We start from the raw sequence: 23,114 nt of genomic DNA, 5'->3' as shown, positions 1-23,114 counted from the left end.
CACAGTGTGCTGGATTTGGACAAATTTCTAGCCTGGTGCGCCTAATGCTCTCCCAAGACACAAATCCAGCAAGACAGAGGAGCCAATCTGGTTGCAATAAGACAACATTTCAACCGTCCGAATCAATACAATAAAGTAACTCTGTCAAGGGAACAATACCCTTTTAAGCTAAAGTTTCATGAAGACTCACTAGAAACTGTGTCAGGTGACTCCCGTTTAGGCTGAGGATTGAGTAATGCATAAGCCCTGCGATTTGGTTTTGATAAGAGTCAGTCGGCAGGGTTTTAGGGATGGATGAAGGGGTGCTTTGAGTGGGCAATTCAATGTGGAGATCAAATTATGTGACAGAATCAATGAAAAAGACAGTCCCACTGGAGCAAAAGAGAAAATCGAAGCTGGTCTGACTGCGCAAAGGAGCAGAAAGATGAAAAAGCAAAATGTTTGCTGATCATGCATTTTTGAGTTTCTTTGGGGCCTTTCTTGCAAGCAGTTGTTTGTGAACAAAAATGTTAAATAGCATAAAAACAGCAAGAAAGCAGTTTGACAGTTTTTTCATTCCCTAAAGAAACAACAGCCTTTGATAAACATCAGCAGGGTCACAGATCTTTTTAAAGCAGAAACGAACTGAAAGAATTGGCCTCTGTCCCATGAAATTCACTGGGGTCAATGTGAGCAATACCTAAAATATTAAGAGTGTGTGCTTGTCAGCGATGGAGAATGCCAGAGAAACAGTAAAACACTTTAAAATAGAAACTTCTTCCTACATTGTGAAAAAAGACTCAGCTCTGTTCTGCTTGATGTACTAAATCAGACCAATTTATCTCCTCGAGTGAATCCTGGCATTAATATCAGCCATGATGGCTAAACACAATCCTCTTACTCCCTCTGGTCCGTTTTACCCCTTCCCTTTTACTCATTTCCTGCCAGCATAAAAAGTATAAGGATTCCATTGGTTAGCCTGTAAAAGACCTACAATAATCTCCCCCCTGCCCTCCATTTACAAATCCACCATTAAAGGAGCTGTATGTAAGAAATGTATTTCAATTAATTATAAAATGGCCCTGAAATGTCACTAGACATTAAGAAATCATGTTCATTTCAAATACTTATATCACTGACAACAGTAGTCTGGCCAGGATATTGTCATTTAAAAAGTGCAGTTGCAGCCCTCAACTGATGTTGATGTTGTCATGTTGTGTTTTGGTCTGATGCTCCACCCTCCACCTATCTACCAATCACGAAGTCAGTAGTGTTGCGGCATCCGGGTTGCCAGCTCTGCTCAGTTACCACAGCTGCAGCTCGTCACGTTCCTGCTGGATCCTGCAGCCGATCTGGCAACCTCGAGTCAGGGAGGAGGGGGAGGGGATACACCACTCTACAGTAATTTGAAAGTGATTGCAGTACTAGTTTTGGCCACAATCTTACATACAGCTCCTTTAAGACTCCTTCCTGACAATCTACATGTTGCTCCTTAAATCTTGAGGTCCAGCCCTAAGTGGAGTGATGTGCACTGTGCTGGAATATACAGCAGGCATGTATCTGCATATCAGAAATAGTATTTTAATAAAGCATATAGTCTGCTATTGTTGAGCACTTCATTGCAAAAAGCATTTTTTTAACCAGTATTTGTCTTATTTCTCATTAAAGGTGCAATAGGTGATTGTCTACAGAAACATTTTTTGTTATGCTGGTTGAAAGTCTCCTCATATCCTGATAGCAATCACTATGTTAAGAAGTCTAAATGTATTTTTATAAATATATATCACGATGACTTTACCAATTGGCTGTTATTTACAATTGGCTCTTATTTACAAGGCAGGACTTATTCCGCCATATTGAGCGTTGCACTTTTCCCCTTTCAAAACAATACGAGTGACACGTCTTGTGTTAGTCTTTGGTGTACTGTAAAGTTTTCTCACCAGTGAATGACACATGACATAATGACACATTCAATAACGTTTTCTCTGATCATCTCTCTTCTGGTCTGTACGCGTCCATGTGTTTTTGAGGAGGCGTGGCTTTAGACAGCGATTTGCAGGGAGAGTGGGATTTTATATTTTTAGTGCTAGCAGGCTAACTTCAGCATTTCCCAGGTCATCTATTGCACCTTTAAACATGTACACAAACAAGAAATATATATATATATATATATATATATATATAGTAAATTGATCTTGTTTTAAGAATGTTTAGATATTTTTTAATGGGGAAAAATACTTTTTTTTGTAGCATGTCTTTATTACTTTTTAATTTTTGATGGATAAATGTACATAAAAGTTAGAAATTAACAACATTGGATCCCAAAGTTGCAGAATATGCTGTTCATTAATATGTACAGTACAGTACAGTAACACAAAAGTTTGAGCAAAAGTGTGATGTGAAATCACATGTGATTTCACGAACACAGCAAATTACACAAAAATCAGTTCCTCCTCTAACTGGGGAGCAGTCATTATTTGTTGAATGGTGACAATCATCTAAAAGGATGCAGCTTAATTAGACAAAGTATGATTGAGGGTGTTTATGTTTAAATTGACTCTAGTTCTACATTTTATCATCTGTGATAATGCTCCACAATCTACTTATGATAAATACAGTACTTTTCAGCATCTATATTTCAGCAAATATATAATTTACAAATAAGACATTTTTGTCTCATTACTTATGCTAACAGTAGCAGCAGAAATAGGATTTATTTATTTTTTTTGCATTATCTTACCAGCGGTTGGATAAATTGTATTATTTTTTGCAGGACTATTCTATTCAGATTTATAATCTATGAGTAAATGTGTTTGACATCGACCCCTTTCCCACTGATATACATTCACCAAAAATGTGTAAATCTATATCTATTTAATTCTAATGAAGCACAGACATGGTACATGGGCTGAATGAAAGTGACTCATGAAGTTCAGTTAATAGAAAGAGTACATTGAGAGCTAAACACTCAAAGATTGTTGGATGTTTGATGCATGTGAATAACAGCGTTTCTGCAAGAAAACATTGATATTTAAAGCACTCTGCTGCAGGACTGTCTAAGTCTCTCTTGACACAGAAATAACCAAGCAGTGTGAGTAAGGGACCCAAAAGCAATTTCATTCTGCCAAAGCAAGATAATCATATAGACCATGTCATATCAATGCATTCAAATCCCTATTTTTCATACAAATGCCTATGTTTGATAAACCGTTCTGTATGAGCGCACACAGTACAAATAAACATTTTTCATATAAATACTAAAATTTTGACATCGAGAAAAAAAGGCACATATACATATGCTTGAAGGCTGAAGAAAACCGGAAGGTTGACGTGACACAGACGCAGCATTGAAGTTGTTGCCGGCGGACATTATTAGGATTAGACGAGGGCTTGAGGCATGAAGCACTATGGCCCAGCTCACCACATTACATGCTCACTAGGTCTGACCGCTCACAAATCCTTAGCTTTACTTTCTTCTTTTAATTAAACCACTGAGAGCTAAATGAATTTCTCCATATTTTTCAAGGTGATAAAATGAGGCGTAGAACAGACATACTGTATATCAGAATGGGATGTTAAGCCACTGTATGCGCATGCGTTGCATGTATGATCTCATAGTGGTATTAAAGCCGATATTTACATGATGTCTCATATAATGTAATACAAAGGATATTATGTGCAAATAGGATTGCATGAGAGTCAGTCTCCCCAGTAAAAAAAAATACAGTTGTGGAAACAGGTTTGTGCGTGTGTGTGTGTGTTGGGGGGTGGTAGTGTGGTCTCGATTGATGCAAGTCTGAGTAAGGTAAATGGTCAACATATAAATCATACAATGGGCAAATGTGCAATTTCATTTTTTAAATGCCCCCGTTGGAAGATGTCAAGCTGGTTTTTATGATGCGTTCATTGCTCTGCATTTTTAATTTCCCTGCTGAAGGGAAAAAATCCTCCATATCCCAAGCAGCGATTAGAAAACAACTCACATCTGCAAGCACATCTCAGATATCATTAGGAGCTTCCACATGGCAGCTGCTCTCTTGATTTGGTTCTAAACAACCCATACATACTAAAACACTGAGCTTTATAAATCACGACTAAGCATCCAGTAGTGCCCTAGCTCAGGGGTTCTCAAACATTTTGGAGCCAGGGACCCCTTACAGGGGAAAATGTTATTCCAAGGACCCCCCTCATATTTATAACAGTGATTGAGCACAAAGTTAATGTGTGAGCGGCTAATGAAATATTTTTGCACAAATGGTCTCCACCCAGGGTCCTATGCAGGAATTTCTAAATAGCCTACTGAGGTCCCAAAAGTGATCTTACTAGGGATCACTTAGGATCCCACCCCCGAGGAATTTTTGATGTTCTTGATCTACACATGTGCATTTTAAGGTGTTTTAAGGCCCCAGAATTCTATAACTATAGCTTTAGAAGCATGTCAGTGGGCAGTAGCATACATTTTTTTGTCAAGATGACAGTTTAAATTTTACAATGAATGATCCACATACAAAATGGAAATGCAGAATGTATATGATTATTGTTCACATGTAGGCTATATCAAAACACAATCACATATTCCAAACAGGAATGGCCTTAAATGAGAAATGTTTCAAGGATTATTCTGCACACAAATATAGCCTAGCCTATATTTATACAATAATAATGGCAATGTGTTTAATAGGTGCGTGTGTTGTTAGATTGAGCTTATATCCACAGTAAGCTAAAAAGGCTTCTAATGTCAAATCTAGCAGTGCTAGAACTGACATATTGGGCGCGCACGCGAGACGCCGGCGCGATTACTTGGGATTTTTTCCTCAGCAGTGGAAACAAAGGAATACTCTTATTTATGGTCATACAGATAAGACAAGAGTACATCATTCAAAACGGTAAAGTGTCCATTTTTTTATTTGTGTATAGGCTACATTATAAATGACTACAAAATGTCATGCCTTTTAAAAATAAAGAAAACAACCGGATGCGGGTTCATGCCGTCTCTGTCTCCTTTCTGGCGCACGTGCCCCAAAAATCAACCAAAACACAGCGAATAGTCTTCTTGATGCACAGACATAATAAATACAGATAGATTATCTATCTATAGAAACCTTTAAGTGTCTACTTTGTATTATTTGACGTTAAATGCATTATATAAGTCACTTTGGAATAAACAGCATGTTTTCAGATGATAAAGAAAAGACGACTTATAGTCCGGAACAAACGGTAGGCTGTTATAAATTATTTTATACTTGAACCCCACTTTGAGAACCACTGCCCTAGCTAACTGTTTGACAGTCTTATAGTATGGTATTGTCAACTCACATTATAGAGTACATCAGCAGTGGGGCGGCAGTGGCTCAGTGGTTCATGTAGGTTGTCTACAAACCGGAAGGTTGGTGGTTCAATCCCCGGTTCCACCTGGCCAAGTGTCGAGGTGTCCATGAGCAAGACACCTAACCCCAGCTGCTCCCGACGAGCTGGATGGCGCCTTGCATGGCTGACACCGCCGTCGGTGTATGAATAAGTGAATGAATGGGTGAATGTGAGGCAATATGTAAAGCGCTTTGGTGGCCATTGGGTCTGTGAAAGCGCTATATAAATGCAGTCCATTTACCATTTTACCATTTATAGTCAGGACTGACAATAGATGTTACTCATACACAAACTTTTTGCACTATTTTCTCAACATCTGTCTCTGTCATTTTCGAGTCTATCTTGCCTTTAGGGAAGAGAAATGTAAATGTGCTTCAACAGAGTTGATGAATTTCTCAAAATAGCTCTGGACAATAGGGCTGTCGCGGTGAAGGAATTTCCCTTGCGGTAATTTTGAGTGGCTCAATAGCGCGATATGCGGTATTACCGCCATTTATTTATTTATATTTATTTGTTGCTATAAATACGTGTTATGATGTGGTCAGCATAAACAAAAACAATGTAACAAATGTAACCGAAACTAAACAGCGTCTCTGCGCATTGAAAGACTGTCACTCAGCGCGCAGTTACATTGTTATGCCAACGGACTTCATAGACTGAGTGAGTCATTAAACCGTTCATTCAACGAAAACGTTCAAAAAAGCTGATTCCTTAAATGATAGATGTAATGAAACAAGGCGTTAATTATTTTTTTTAACTTTGAGCTCCACTTTTCAAGGCTCAGCTGGCCAGCAATGCTTCACTTTTGGGCAAAGCTGAAGCAATGCTTCACTTAATAGAGACCAATGCGTGACTCGCTGCTTTCCCCCACGGCTTCCTCGCGCTGTGTAATACTGACCAGCGCTGACGCCATTCATGGTAAATAGCCTACCCTTACACGTTAAAAGGATGATACGACAAATATTTTGCTTTCCCTGGAAACGGCAACCTTTTCACGAATATACATGATTTGACTTCAAAGACAGACGCAGGTAATCGCACGCGCTCAGGCAATCTCATTCACTGTCTGTTTAGGCTTAAGTCCAAATCCACGAAGCCTCTGTACAAATCACCATGATAAACAGTCTTGTTATCATTATTAACTTATTTAACATTCAATACACATGGTACGAACTACGAAGGGTGGCCTTATGAAAAAAGAAAACGCGGTTTGGCGGTTGCTGCGGTTACTTGCATTCCTCTGCGGTTGGCCTGTCAGTAGCGCGGTACCGCAATATTGCGGTTATCGCGACAGCCCTACTGGACAATATTTTTAATAAAGTAATACCTTATAAAAATACATATAAATATAAAGTAAAATAATAAATCGAAAAATAAAACAAAGTACAACAGATAAAATGTAACAGAATAATAGCAGTACCTATTTTCTTTACACTGTGCAAAGTTAGATGCTATTTATACTATAGTATAAACATAGTTTAAACTTTATTCCCACTATTAAATACCCGTTAGGCACTTTATTTCCTCTATTTTTATTTAAAATAAATACCTCTCCTAGCTGATATGTGATGGGAAAAGGAAGAATTAGTTTGGAAAAAGTGCAGAATCAAACTCGAATCGGTCGCGTCAAAAGCTAACGCACCCACCTTAGCCTCCACACCAATGCTCCTGTTAAAAGGATTTCTTTTGTAATTTTACTAGCTCAGTCAGACAATGGTGGGAGGAGTTATTGTAAATAGCTTCTAACAAGGCACTCTAACTCCACTTTGTGTCAATAGACACTCCATAAAAATATACCAATTTTTATGCACATTTATACTTAAAAACTAATAGAACTAATGAACTAAAAATGCAATTTTGCTCTGACAAGGTCTTACAATTTGTTATAGCCTTATAAAATTAGTTGTTTGAATGATGCGAAGACTTGCACTCATTGCTTTGCTGATCACTGTTGATATTTTCCTGTCACAATCGCCATGTGAAGGTGCAATATTCTCAGACAACTCAATCCAGCTATTCTTATCAAACTTGCACATGCATTTGAAATATCAAATTAGCTTAGCTATACATTAATTAGCATGATTAGAAGATCTGACTAATTATGTTTTAATTAGAAGTGATGTAAGTGATGAAAAAGCTGCCCAGCTTTCCACTTAAACATATAGGCTACAGTTTACATAAAGAAACATCACTTCTTATTATAACTATGTTGTAACTTCTAATTATAACTAACTATGTGTCCCACACAACTCCATGCTTGGAAACCTAAAACACAGAAAGTTTTGTTCAAAATGTTCAACATGAGACATGGCTCGCCTGCCTTGTTCAATTATAGCCACGGCTCAAAAAACTTGCATTAGAGCGTTTGTTATTAACTCGCGGCTGCCAGGTTTCAATGTATTCTGCAAAAAAAAAATAAAAAAAATCCCCACCTAACAATCATCACAAGCCTCCTTGCTCCCGCAAACCCGTCCAATCCCAGTCACTCAGTATTGTTATTCAGGGAAGGAAATCAATATCCATGCCAGGACTGGATAATTGAATAACACAGAAAAAGAAAGGTTTTCTCAGCCTCATATTTGTGGAAAAAGCTCAGAAGTGAGAAGATTAGACTTACAAATAGGGGCTCGGATCCATGTGGAAGTTCACTTGATCATGTCTTCTTTTTGCTCTCACAAAGAGGCATATGAATGTGAGATGAGGACAAGGCATATAGGCTTGTAATTGCATTGTTAATTTCAGACAGTTTCATCATGCAATTCTCAACCTAATGTAATGTTCAGACGTGTTTGGTCGTTTCCTCAAAGAGCTTGCATATGCTCAAGAACCTGCTGCAGATTACAGACTGCTAATGGAAGCCAGTTGTAAAAACCTCACTGCTGTTATGTTCTTCAGCTCCCTCTCTCCCCATTTACGAAGTGAAATAAAGTCATTTGAATACGCTCTGGGACTCTCAAAGGAAAACCTTTACTTTCTCACCTGTATCCACTCTGCGTGTCCGAGCAGACTCCTCCATTGTGGCAGGGGTTTCTGGGATAGGCAGAGCAGCTCTGGTGGAGGTGTTCACGTGCTGAGCAGCTGCAGACAGCTGTGGCTTCCACAGTCACTGACACTAGAGCCATGCTGCCCGAGTCGACCACCGCCGGCTTGTCAGTCACGCTCAGGTGGCTGGTGCAACCCCCTCCTCCCCGACAGTCGGCATCCACACACTCATCTACATGAACCTGGGTCACGTTGACTTGAAGAAAAGACTGGAGCTTGATGGGAAGGGGAAAGGAAAAGAGAGCAAGAAAGTAAGCCCATCACCTGAGAAAATACTGCCATAATGGTGAAAGAAAAATAACAGAACAAACTAAAAGAAGGAAAATAACACATGTGACCAGCTCAATAATTTTCAGTCATTTTGACCCAGAAACAGATTTTGAGTTTCATACGTTGCATTGAATAATGTTTCTACTCAAAACTGCTGCTGAAATATTACAGAGTAAGGTCAGATTGTTCTCAAGGTGTTTCATTGGCGTCTTTCCATGCTTGAAACTTTGATTGGGTGATACATTTCAATAACTTCTACTGTATCTTTGAACATACCTTCTGATGGTCATTCAAGTTTATTTCATGCAATAACTAGTAGTAAGAGATGATCGGTTCACGCTGACCTGAAGCAGAGACAGCGATGTAACACCACAATAAAGAGTGTCAAAATTACATTTGTTGTTTGACTTTCATAATAAAACATTTAGACAATTTATATTAGGAGTCTTCTATTACATGAGCTTACATCCAAACAAATGTTACGGTACAATGTGCTTATTGTGTTTGTATTGTATTGCAAAACACTTTTTCCACTACTGAGGTGGGGTACGGGTAAGGTTGGGGGCAAGTTTGGTGGTTTGTTTAAGAGTGAGTTAAGATGTAAGGGAAGGGTCAACAGTGTAATTACAAATGTTATTACAAAAATTAATTACAGCTGTAATTAGATGCAGGTATTTTTAAATAGTAAAAAGTACAATATAAAAACATATATGTACACAATAAGTGCACTGTATGAAATGATACATTTACATGTAAGTACATAGTAGTTAAAGACACTTAAAGGGATAGTCCCCCCCCCCCCCCCCCCCCCCCCCCCCCCCCCCCCCCCCCTCCTAAAAAAGAAAATTCTGTCATCATTTAGTTGGTCCAAATATGGTTACCAATATTCTTCAAAACATCTTATTTTGCGAAAAAAAGAAATTCAAAGAAATTCATTCAGGTTTGGAACAACCTGAGGGTGAGTAAATTACAGAATTTTCATTTTGGGGTGAACTATCCTTTCAATATAAAGTGGGTACAAATCATTAGACATAATTTGAAAGCTGAGACATCAAAATCATAGAATTTTTTTTTTTTCTTATAATTGCATTTCTCAGCAAATAACTCATTGCGTCTTTTGAATTAGCTTGAACTAACTTTCCATGCTGGTCAGTAGACCAGCAAGGTCTTGCTAGTGAAGCTTGTTGATCAAGGAAGTCTTGCCTTTTACCTAACTTTTACCTATTTAGGCTGCTAGGTCTATCTATGCCAGTCTTTTCAGCTGAGCAGCTACCTTTAACCAAGTTAACCAAAAAGACCCCAAACCCACTTGTTTATACAGCTTTGAGGTGTAAACAGCGTTCAGAGAGCCTCTCAGAGCCTGTGCTTTTCACAAGCACCTAAACGTCGTGTAGATACTTCCTTGTCCACAGGACTGCCTCTCAACTTCCACACCATTTAATCAAATACAACATCTGAAGTGGAGCAGTTTGCTCCGTGGTGGACTGAGCAGTCACACAGTGATTGACCTGTCCTCCACTAACCCATGCGGCCAGACACACTTAAGGGGAAATGGAGGGGTGAAGAAACGAGAGATATCGAGGGATACAGACAGAGAGAAGATAGCAGTAGCACCTCATTGCAGTACACGAGATCCAGGGGGCGGAGTTGGATCCAGATCTAAGGGGTGGAGATGGGTAGGATTAGGGGTGTGGTTAGGGATAAGGGGGCAGAGATGGGTAGGTTTAGGTATATGTAAGGTGGGAGGAGTTGGATCTGGATCCAACTCCTCCGCCTGGATCGTGTTCTGCAGTGAGGACCATCTCGAAGATAGAGAGATGCTCAACTACTCCAAGATTAGCTGGGACCTATTTGCTGGGACACTATTCTGACTTGGATAGTAACTCATGGAGAGGTATTTTACTACACTGCCTCTGTGGCACAGGGCTGTGGGCGACTGAAGATGCTGTTTATGTTGATTTGTAACTCTGAGGGTGCAAAGAGATACGGTGCAATGCGCACAACCGGGTTGGGCAGGCACGTGTCACAATGTGTTATGGTGGGGTGAGACAGAAACAGTACGGGCAGCGTTAGGCTGCAGAAAGGGGGCATCAAATATTAAAAAGTGTACAGGGGGGATATGTGTGAGAACTGAAGGTGCAGTGATGAGTGTCCTGCAGACATTCTGAGGAAATGGCACCCTAGCCATTCTTTCTTTATGGGCTGCAGGTTGGTGCAATATACTGGCATTGACGATAACTGATATTTAAAAAAAAAGGAAAAATGTTTATCTTAATACTAATAATATCGTTAATAATTCAGCAGCAGTAACTATATGGTTAACACTCAACATAGTAGGTGGCAGTATTGCACCTTAATGATTGTTACCACCCATCATTAAATCGAAAAAAGAAAATGACGATGCAGAGGCCATGACCATGTCAGAGGAGGTGACAGGCGAAAGCGATACTCAACCAGGACACAAAAAAAAGTTTTTGGAAAAGGCGGGGTGCAAGACACCTTAGTCTGCAGGTAGAGCAGATCAACAGTAAGTTATTTTTGTACACTTTTGTACAGTTGGTTACAAACTGTCTCTCTGCCTCCCTATTTTGAGTGTGATTCATTGGCCAAAAAATAGAAAACACAAAAGAAACGTTAAAAAGTTAAAGATCAATTTCACTAATAGCTTTGTTAATATTTCTCCCCCAACTTTCTACACAGGAGATGTATACAGTGATAATATCATTATGGTCAATTCTCTTGGCCACAATAATTATGTAGTGAAAATCGCATATTGGGACTGCCGTAGTTGGTACTCAGCCCTCCCTTACAGCCTTTGCATATGCACATGGGACAAGCAGGGTATATTGAGAAGAGGTGCATTCAGCATTTAATGGCACCATTAACTTCAGATGCACCTCATCACACTCTCCCAGGCCAGTCTGGTACTGTACCACTCCTCTCATTTGCCTGTTCCAATCGGGAGCCCAGGTGCAGGGCGGCATTCGAAGGGACAGAGCAGCGCAAACATTAAAGGGGAACTATGCAGTTTTTCAGCTTAACTGAACAGCTTCGGAGTTATTGGAATGGTTATATGACGTTTTAATTCGTTTTAATCCCTGGTGCCTGTGAGCGGAAAAACCACACTTGCAACTTTGGGCCGGTGGGAAGTATCGCGTGATATCAGTGATGTATATCGTGATGTAACGAATTGCTTTACGGCACTGCACATATACACGCCCCCATCCAGGTTCCGGCTAGCTATAAGAACAAGGTAGGCAGTGTTTCCCACATACAGACAAATTTGTGGCAGTGCGCCACAGAATCAACACCGCCACATATTGCGTTTCGTTATTAAATTTTTTTCCCCGCTATTTAAAACACGCAGCATATTTGTTCAGTTGCATTTCCTTTCCCTGCTCTCCCTCTGTCTCTCTCGGCCGCCAAAGTGAATTTTTGTCCAGCCAAAGCCTTATTTGATCGGTGAGTGATGTAGATGATTGCTGCGCTTGTATGAAATTCAGCTGAAATAAAAAAACACTTTCAATAAAAAAAAAAAAAAACCCTATCCAGTGATTAAAGGCACACTATGCAAGATTTGTACCTTAATATAACAGCTTCAAAGCGGTCAGGCTGTGAGTGCAGAGACGCTCTGCATGAGTGGTATTTACGACAGTAACGTTAAAAAGAAGTACTCCACAGCGACTCTAGGGGTCGCTGTTTGCCAAAAACAGAATCCCTGCATAGTGTGCCTTTAAAGTGTGTATGTCAGGTTAAATTTTTTTTTAGATATATTAAATAAGGGTTAGATGTCTGAGTGAAAATGTAATTATCATTAAAATTATTACTGTAATTGCCCTACAGTAAGCTTTATAGCCATTTCTGTCAAGATCATATTTTTTAAAACACAGCTGAGCTGTGACGTCAGAAGAGGGAGACGTGCCAAAAAAGTTCTATTCAAGTATTGAGTCTAAGGAGATCCAAAATCCCCCTCAAACCTACGATGGCCCACAGCCATACAATTTTGAGCCTCCCAGGCATGAGACAGATGAGGAGCCAAACAGAAATTTAAATAATTCCTATCGAAGAAACATAAATTTCTGGTGTGAAGAGAACCAGTGGAGAGTTGGGCAGGTGTATAAAGGCATAACTTAGAGGTGGAACGGTACATGTATTCGTATTGAACCGAAACGGTACGGGCGTATGAATATACACGAGTATAAAAATAAATAAAACTTGCGTGCAAATTAATTAATGCAGAACTACTGTTAGATACGCGGGTTATTTAGGGACACATAATCTGTAGCTCCGCCTTAGCTCTGAAGCTCCGTGGACCATGGCTATAATGAACAGGCTGCGATGTCAAGATTGCAATGCTGGAATATGTTGGTGTGTGTGTGTGTGTGTGTGTGTGTGTGTGTGTGAAGCAGCACTGAAGTGAAGAGAGAGAAAGAGACGCGGGCGCGATTGAACAGTGGAAACATAAAAACTGGAAGAAATTTGCGCTGCAAATGACCGAAGTCTTGGATACCGAAGTAGCACTGAAGTCAGCGCGTTTGGTCCGAACAAAGTTGACCCAGGCACGGAGCACAGACCTGCTTTTTGGGAAAAAGTGGACTCTGTGACCGGTTTTAACGGTGTTTTTGCACCCAGCACAATTGCAGTAATTTACCATCGTGAAAATACGCCTGCGTATACCTAACTAACTACCTAACTTAAATAGCTAACTAAATAAATAAATGTCCTAATCACGAATTCTCTCACTCTATCACTCGTACAATTATCAACACAGCTCACAGAGACTCACTTTCTCAGCGCTCTGGGGAGACGTCTCCCTCTTATGACGTCAAGCGATCCGTTTGGGGGGAGGAGCAGTTTTAAGTACGTACTGAAAATAACAAACTTTTTCATCTTATATTCTGGCTTTAGGTATCTAAAATCATACAAAACAATACAACAACTTGTTAAACGTGTATTTCCCCTAACTAGTTTGTGTTAATCATAATTACAAATTTAACCTGAGATACGCACTTTAAAGGGCATATCGCAGGTTAGAGGACCCAACGAGTCAATGTATAGAAAAATAAAGTAGGAACTAGATTTTCTTTAAAATATTCTTATAAATACGCTACAGAAGCTTCTGGAGTCGTTTTTGTGAGAAAATTTTACTTCCGCAACAATGGATCGCAATGACATTTCAGACACTGAGGAAATACTTACTCGTATGACGGACCACAGCCATACAATTATGAGCCTGCTATGCTGCCAAGAGAGTAGGGACAGGCCAGGATTAATGTTAGACAGAACGGTCAGAGACAAATTGAGTTGTGGTGTGAGGAGAACCAGCGGAGAACAGGACAGGTGTCTTGGTGAGAGACGTGCTTATAGATATACGTTCGCTAACGATATACACGGTGCTCACAATATTGTACAGATTATTACCATCGTATATCAGGCCAGCAGACATTAGTATGTTTCGGGTAGATTTATACTATTAAATGTATAAAAACTAAACTTGAGTATATTTCTATTGTAAGTTACTAAAAACATACAAGTACATTTTTAAAACAGATTTTTCACCTGGGTTATAACATAAACAGAAAATTAAAGATTTGAATATTTAAACAACCTAGTAATTTAGTTTTTCAATTACAAGTTGTCTCTATTTAGGGCATGACTATATCACACTATTTGATGCCATTGGTACAGTATACGACGATCAATATTCTTGCTTCGGCATCCCATGTTAAACTCCATCATATCGCCGGGATGATAATCCTCCGATATGAAGTGAACGCTACACACGACCGCGTTTCTCGAAGCCGATGCGGAAGAGAAATCCCGTCTCTTCACCTGCACCAGGCACGAAAGATACAGCACCGTCCTTTTTCTTGTTATGGAAACCTGTGGACTCGATGTCCTGACAGGACAGGAGGTGGTCACTCTGTGACAGCGGCTATATGTAATGTGGACATTCACAAATTTTTTTTGTTAGTTATTAACCTTTATTTAACCAGAACAAAACTCGTATAGAATAACTTTTTAGATATTGAACAGGACAAGATGGTAAAATAAACAAACAGGGATGTACTGATTTTAAAATAGGGGCGACAGTGGCTCAGTGGTTCATGAAGGTTGTCTACAAACCGGAAGGTTGGTGGTTCAATCCCCGGTTCCACCTGACCAAGTGTCGAGGTGTCCATGAGTAAGACACCTAACCCCAGCTGCTCCCGACGAGCTGGATGGCGTCTTGCATGGCTGACACCACCGTCGGTGTATGAATGAGAGAGTGAATGGGTGAATGTGAGGCAATATGTAAAGCGCTTTGGTGGCCATTGGGTCTGTGAAAGCGCTATATAAATGCAGTCCATTTATTTTTTGCCATTAAAACCCCTTTTGCAGGGGTTCCACAAAGATCGCAGACGGCCCAAAATTATTGTTGTTCAACATTCACTACCCGTTAAAACATCACACTCTCACTTGATCTGGACAAACTGAGCATCATTAGAAAGATTTAAGACTCCAGCTTTGATATTTGACCACTGTTTATTAGGGCTGCCACTTTTGAGAAAAATCTAATTAGAAAGGATATCAAATATCAAGCAATGTATTCGAATATATTTGAATATCTATGAGCCCCGCCCCTCCATGGAAAAAAACTGAATCGGAACAGCACGGCACAAACAATAACATGACAACTTAAACACCAGCAGGAGTAAGGCCTGCCTTAATCATTTCTTAATATTGTTTGCTAGAAACACAAATCTATCAACTTGATCTGGATCAATTGTGGCTCTCTTTTTATTGACGACGTTCCCCACGGTGGAGAACACACGTTCGGACTCGAAGCACACAGACATGCCTGGTCGTCTGCGAAGTCTCTGACTCTGCTGCCTCATTTGGATGGTAACTTGACAGGTGAGCGTGAAGATTGGATGTCAAGGATGCGTAAGTAAACCGTTTTTTTTTTTGCAAATTCGGCAAACTAACGTATCTTTAACAGTTACTTTACCATCTATGGTGTAGAACCCAAAATATTTCCAGACACTACTTTTTAGATGACTTGGGGTCGTTGTCCGCTCAGTTCTGTGAGTTATCTTCCATTTTCAAAACAGGGTGGCTATTGGCTATTATTCGCTTGATTTGGTCATGGGCCTACGATACAATACGTTTAGAGCGCCCGCTACTGGATGAGATGGCAAACAATAAAATAAAAAAACAATCATAGACTGTAAAAAATGCGCTACACATGGCACTTTAAAAACCAGATAGTTTATTTATAGTTCGATTAGGGATATTTTACGTCATGTTCGAATGCATATTCGAATATCGAATAAAAAGTGACAGCCCTACTGTTTATGATAAATCTGGTTTGCAGTGACATTAATTTCTTAATTTATGCCATGAGTGCAAAATTATTAATCTGTAACGTTCGATATTTTAAATAGAATTCATCACTCATAATTAGGGCTGTCAACGTTAACGCGTTAACGCGTTAACGCGTTAATGCATGCGATTAATTTTTGTCCAGTTTAACACGTTACAATATTTAACGCAGCATCCATTAATTTGCGTCATCCTTAGCTTTACATTATATGATGCCGCTCTTATTCTTACAAATGCTTTTAAACCATTCAAGTTTTGAAATCTGGTTGCAGCACACACTTAAGGAGAATCTTTGCAGATTTTCTTCCCTCAAATCTTAAACATGCTCACACAACAAGATTTGAAGAGAATGCGCTGCCTGTGAATGACCTGTCAATATGACACACACACACGATGGCGATGCACAGAAAGACGCGCGCCAGTATCGTGCGCACAGACAGCGCGCCAGAATATAGGCCTAGTTCTCTTTCGTGTTTGAATGAAGAATAACACACACAATTATGCCAAATGTCCGTTTTGTCGAGTATCCTCATAACAACAGTCAGAACAGTCTTAAATGAGTTAAATAAAGTCTTAAATGAACGTAAAGAGTTGTGAAAGAATGAGACGCGCGTGAGATCAGGGTCTCTATCAGCAGCGAAAGGTCTTGAAGTGACAGTTAGCCAATAATTATGTCTGTCAGTAAAGTTAATCAAAGAACAAAGGTAACAGAGAAAATTACTCACTGCTCTTGAGTAAAGAACTTTTGTAGCTTTGATAAGGATTAGACTATATTTAATCTATAATGTATGCATTGTAGACTGTTTGTTGCAGGATTGTTTAAAGTTAAGTTATATTTTTTGAAGCATAATAAAATGTAAAAAAAAAAAAAAAAGATAGCTTTCAATTACACTGTAATGTTGAATGGCTATAATTAATTGTTTAAAATGGGGGGGGGGGGGGGGGGTCATTTTCATGGAGACATAGAGCTGTATTATAATTTCATGACATAGAGCTGTATTAGTATCAGTACCGACCTTCATTCATAAAAAGATGCCATTAAACAAGTATTTAAAATATACTGTCTTTATGTTGTCTCTACATTAATTTGGAGATTAACTGTGAAATGATTACATTATAAAATATATAAACTAAATATAAACCTATAAAAGCTGTGTTTTTAATTGTGATTAATCGCGATTAATCACATAAAAAAGTGATTAATCGAGATCATTTTTTAATCGATTGACAGCACTACTCATAATGCATTCAATCACGTTTTCACCGGTACAGCATCCGTCAGGGCTCTTAGTCCAATGAAGCGCATATTTGGAGAAATAATGATTAATCATAACATGTTAAATATTTCATCATATAGAATAACATTTCTATTCATTTACTACTGAATTATGCGATCTGAAGAGTTTAAACACTGATTTGCGTCAGTTATAATCTCAGCGCTCTCTCATTCGCTGTACAGCTGTCAATCATCTCACGTGGTTCAACGAGACAATAGGATTGTTTGAGATGCGCCTTGCCTGGCCTGACATGTAGTCATAGACAGTATAAGAAGTGGACAGAGCCATCTCATTGGAACTCAGTTGAGACAGTTGAAGCCCATTTTTAGCGATTTCTGAGCACTTCCGTTCCTGACGCGCAGACTCAAACCGACTCAAACTAAGCTTGATGACGTGAGCAACCTGTCTGACAGACGTTAATCTTCTAGTAGCTGTGCGTGAAAATTGCCAATGTTAATCTTGCAGAGACGGGGAACTTGAGCAAAGAGTTCTTTGGCGTGAGTGAGCAGGAGTAAGTATTCCGTTGCTTTTATGGACTCATTATCTATGGGCTTCTCCCTTGACGGGACGTCCCCCCGATTGCCTGCGAGCTTCTCCTCCTGTCTGTACGGTAATTTCTGTACAGCGCGACAGAGAGTCGAGTGGTTATGACGCAATCGTTAGCCTATTTTTACAAAATCTGTTTCTACGGGGCCATAATGTAACATAGAAGGTAATGGAGCCCTTTATACATTGTCGTGTTTCTTTAGAAATAAATAATGGACAAATGGAGTTTTTAAACGCCTCAGATGTAAAGTTATTCGCTGTCAAAGTGATGCCAAAATGAATGGGAGTCAATGGAAATGCTAACGCAAGTGAAGTTCTGCTACAAGATGGCGGCACCCGGCCGGCTTCAACTTCCGGTCGATGGATTACCCCCTTGCATGTAGTCGAGAGTAGGCGGCTGCAGTGAGGGGAGGAGTGAAAAAAGCACAGGCAAGCCGGACAGATCTTGCTTCTCGCAGTGGATCTGACACCTGTGAGATCAAAGGCGGATATCGCGGGATTCACGCTTGTGCACGGTGTTGCTAATAAACTGGATGTAATTTAAGTTTTGTTGCTTTTATATGCAAATAAATATAATGAACAAGATACCCAAAGTACTCATTTAATTCCATTTTAAATAGGCCTACGTGTTTATCAATCATTTTTTCTTTAATACAGACATGTTTATTTAAAAAAAAAAAAAAAAATTATATCACATAGATCGCACTGTCAGAGAGTTTGGGAATATCCACACATAATTTATACACATAAAACATGATATCAGAGTTTTAAAATCAAACATTTTAAAAGAGAACAATACCTCACGGTCGTTTAAACCAATGAGCATTAAGCAGTGTCGTCAGCAAGTCGTTTCCCATCGTGCTTTTGATCAGCGCAGTCGGTGGAGAGCAACTGCGCGCGACTGCAGAATCCGACACGTGCGCCTTGCGGTCGCAAGAGTTTTTTGACATACGTCGGCATTACATCAGAGCAAGGCGGACCACACTCGGACACATTTCTAACCGGCATGCATCTCGCTTTGATCACCGGTGATCGGTTCTGCGCAAATTTTGCTCATCTCAAACAAGCCTAATAATCCTGCCCTTCTGCATGACGCGCTCCTGTGTATTAGCCGTGTACACTTCCTCATTCTGACATCCGTGATAAAGCTAAAGACACATCTCTTCACCTGAAACAAGAAGCTAATAAATGCACGATTTCGAGTATATGTGGTATTTCAGTGTAACAGTAAGATCGTAGGAAGTAACATTACTGTACTAAACGTGTCTGGAAATGTGTATTATAAACAATATGATAGTAGTGGGATGATTGACGTTAGACAGTAGATCTAGTAACGTTACATAAAATAATAGTTACATCCTAAAGCACCTACTTTTTGTTATCCTAGAACAGTCTTTTTTATTCATTTCATGTCTCATATATGTTGTAGTTTACTGCTATTTCATTACAGTTTACCATTATTTCAGCATATCTGAAAACTTGTAATTTATCACAATAAAAATACCGGAGGTCTCTCCATAATTCAAACGCTCTGCCGATGTTGATCCGTGTTTTTGTCCTAAGTCAATCCGATTGACGTTTGGCCTGACGAGCTTCAGCAGATACATTTTTGTTTTGTTTTTTATATTTATGTGGAGTTTGTGTTGAGTCTGTGTTGTGCTGGAGGCAGGAGTTTTTTGGTGTTATCAGACTCCATGTCGTCAGCTGCAGTGCCGTCGCATAGACTGTATATAAAAAGGAGAGAGGCTCGGGAGCGCGCATGCACGTCACATCCGATGGCTTTCGCAGAAAATCCGACCCGGAGACTTCACATAGAAATAGGAATACTGGCCTTCAGATGTAATAGCAAAACCCGACAAGTGGATCATTGTAATGTGTGATTACAACCCCTTCACACACAGGCAATAAACAAAGGATTAATTTTTGAAGAAAAGTTACATATAGCACCTTTAAGTCTTCACAGCATGGATCATTTTAGAGATATCATCCTCAGATTTGAAATGAAGCATGACCACACTCTTCTGGCTACACTTTAAGTTGTGGTTATAAGTTGTTATACTACATTTCATATAATATTTTTATACATTTAATAAATATATTATTAATATTTTTTGTTTTTATGTTTGAGCTTATATATCTCAATATTAATAACAGTTTGATTAATTCTGAGTCTTGAACTGTAAACTCTCAAGGGTTGGCTTTCTAAATATATGTTGGTTATGTGTCTATTCAGAATGACTTATGAGCAGCAACCCTTTTATTTTGGGTATGTCATGTACAGTATGCCCCACATGCCAAAATTGGGTCGGTCTGTTAAGGTGGTTTAATGACTGACAACCAATCAATGGCCAATATTAAAATTCTATATTACATTGTGATTTTTTTTTATAAATAAATTAATTAATGACAAGATTTCAATTGTTATATACAACAATAAATAATTACTGTAAGCGAACACCCAAAATCCAATCTGCGCTGCTTTATTGCTTAACCAATATGGTGACAAGATAGCGTGCATTACTATAAATAATTATCAAAGCAGTGCTTGCAGCTCAAATACAACAGAGACAATTTCTAAGCACTAGACATCTTTTACAAGGTCCATAAATTAATCCAAATGTGGAAGCATAGTCAGTTCAATTTTTTGTGTTGTTGTTGTTAATTGTTCCATGTTTCTGGGCCACTGAATTTAAAACCAATAACGCTTAGTTTTAAACATATAACCAAAATCAGTGTGATCCCACATTGCATTTCCTTAACTGACCGTTAATGGTTCCAGTGTCCATGTGTATCTCAAGTGTGTGCCTGACCTACTCATGCACTTAACTGCACTGCAGAGTCCCTGTGGACCAGATCCAGGAGTTGTTTTCAAGACACACAAACACACACTTACGCATTTAAAGCTGCAGAGCTTAGAAATGCCTGGTGTTAAACATTCACCCACACACACTTGACTCTCTCTCATTCTCTTCTCATAGTTCTGGGTCTTTACAGAGACACACAATGTGGATCCTCAACAGACCATTCAGGTCTGACTCCCACGTTCACACCTGCTTGAGGAGGTGATTTGCATGTATTACCTCGGACGTTAAGCACTGCAACATTGAGGTCTCGCATTTCATTTTGCATGCACAGGCACCTAATAAGCCATTAGTTTATATGAGCCAGTTAGGCTCATGTAACAGGAGCCTACACAGTAGAGAAGATACACCCACTCTCGTCCAATCCTCCTTCTGGACGCTCTCATTTCTCTTTCTCGCTCTCCGTTTATTTCTCTCTCTCTGTCACTATTCCTGGAGGAGAGCGTGGAATTTCTTCCCCATCTCCTGCTCGATGGTACTGTCAGCTCATTTCTCAGAGGCACTCTGAGGTGCCCGTCGGGACTGAAACTACAATACCCAGAATTCCCTGAGGGAAACTTCTCCACAGAGGCTCAATGATAGCACAGGATGACACCCAAGAGATAAACAAAACAGAATCTACATACACACACGAACTGGTGGGATGACTGGAGTTTGTCTTGTGCTCCTCGCTCACAGACAATAACCTTCTATTGGACCAGTGGCCTTTTCCTGTTTCTATTGTATGATTCAAAATAGTGTACGCTTTTTAAACATTTGATTTGTGAAGGAGTTTAACAAAAGCCAAAGGGTGTTTTGGTGAGTGAGCAAAAGGCATGGTGAGGTGTGGAACCGACCCACATGATACCGTCGCAGATGACTGAGATTTTCTTTCAAAAAGAAAAACTAGAGGTTTTCTTTTGCCAAAGCAAACCTGATGGAAGAAACATTCACATAAAATAACAGGAACGGGGATCGATGGGAGGTGGTGCCACATAGCAGTTGAAGATGCAACAAACCAAGAAGTAATTTCAAAATTATTCTGAGAGAAAAGATAAAACCAACAAAAGAAACAGTGTGGGCGTGTGCGAGTCAACAATTGCCTGAATAAAGTCGAAACAAAAGGGCAGAGGCAAAACGCACTGCCTTCGTGTTTGATATGTAATTATGAAAATTTCTGCAAAAGCTGAGGTGATGAGATGTGTTTTAGAGAAAGGCCAGTGTGAAATGGCTCTGACAGCGAAGATCCAGCAGAAAGCTTTAAAATAATTGTATTTCCACTACTTTATAATGTGAATTCAAATAGAGCAGGCGATTCATTGGCATCTGATTAAATGTAGAGAATGGCTCTAATTATTCTTTGTTCATCTTCACTGGTTCCTTCTGCGTGTTGACCTGCGCACTATAGGTGCTCTATTTCTAGAACGTGCAGCATATGTTTATTCTGAGGGCTAAATCTTACGAGAATGCTCCAAAAAAGGTTTAGTTTAGTCTGCTAAAGACCTAAATGTAAGCTTTGCATTTGAACCGATTCGCCCTCCAATTTCACAACAAATAACAAGCTTCCCTGAAAACTTTTTCTTCCTCCTGTGCTTCTTTTTTCCCTGTTTATCATTGACTCGTAGTCTTTCATCAGGACTCACTATCACCACAGGGAGATTTCTTTCTGGTTTCCGAGCTTGACGCAACAGTGTGTGTTTTTGTGAACCATCTGACACTTCACAGGGTGTCACTTCAGTTGTGTGTATTGCAGAAGGGGTGTTAGGGGGCGAGATAGAAGGGCACACCCCTGGGAGATGAGCAGTGTACTGCGAAAATCCGCTTCCCCCATTCCAGCACGGCCGTGGGGGAATCCTGAGCTCTTCAAAGTGTGCGTTGTGGCAGCAGGGGAGTGAGGTGGAAAGCAAGGGGAAAAGAGAGGAGTACTGGAGATCACGGCAGTGCATTAAGAATCATTTAAAAGTTACAGACGTGTGTGTGTGTGTGTGTGGGGGGGGGGGGGGGGGGGTTCTGACTTGTGCTGCTGTTCTGACTTGTTTCTTCCAGCTCTCTTGTAAGCCAACATCACACACCCTACTTGACACTTCCGACACGCAGTGAATGCAGCCGCCATACCAGCCGAAAATAGAAAAACACAATTACATCAGATTCAAATGCAATAGTTCTGTGCGTGAACATGCACTGGCTGTTCTCTCTGGAAACCGTGACAAAGCACGCACCTTAAAAGTGGCAATTTTCATTTCACAATTTTTTTCCCCATTCCATGTCTTGGAATCTCTCCAATTACAATGGGTGGAGACCCGTAACTTACTTTCCAAATCAGTGAGTTCATCTGTAATTAACTCCCTAAATTTTCACTTTCTTCTCCCACTGCTTTTAGCTCTGAGTAATGGAACGAGTCGAATTGGAGGGAAGCGAATGAGAAAGA

General features: G+C 39.7%; 1 protein-coding gene across 3 annotated transcripts in view; it reads right to left on the bottom strand.

The window, feature by feature from the left end:
• Positions 1-23,114, bottom strand: part of si:ch211-186j3.6 (neural-cadherin) — a 380,887-nt gene that overhangs the window by 42,361 nt on the left and 315,412 nt on the right. For all 3 annotated transcript variants that reach the window (XM_056242529.1, XM_056242538.1, XM_056242521.1), the window contains exon 22: positions 8,326-8,603. In XM_056242529.1, coding sequence (XP_056098504.1) covers positions 8,326-8,603 — 278 coding nt within the window. The remainder of the gene's footprint in view (positions 1-8,325; positions 8,604-23,114) is intronic.

This window comes from Rhinichthys klamathensis, unplaced genomic scaffold (genome assembly GCF_029890125.1).
Source record: "Rhinichthys klamathensis goyatoka isolate OS25496 unplaced genomic scaffold, OSU_Roscu_1.1 h1tg000022l_1, whole genome shotgun sequence".
Classification (NCBI taxonomy): domain Eukaryota; kingdom Metazoa; phylum Chordata; class Actinopteri; order Cypriniformes; family Leuciscidae; genus Rhinichthys; species Rhinichthys klamathensis.
Note: the sequence above shows the minus strand (reverse complement) of the source record. Positions and strands in the feature narration are given on the sequence as shown.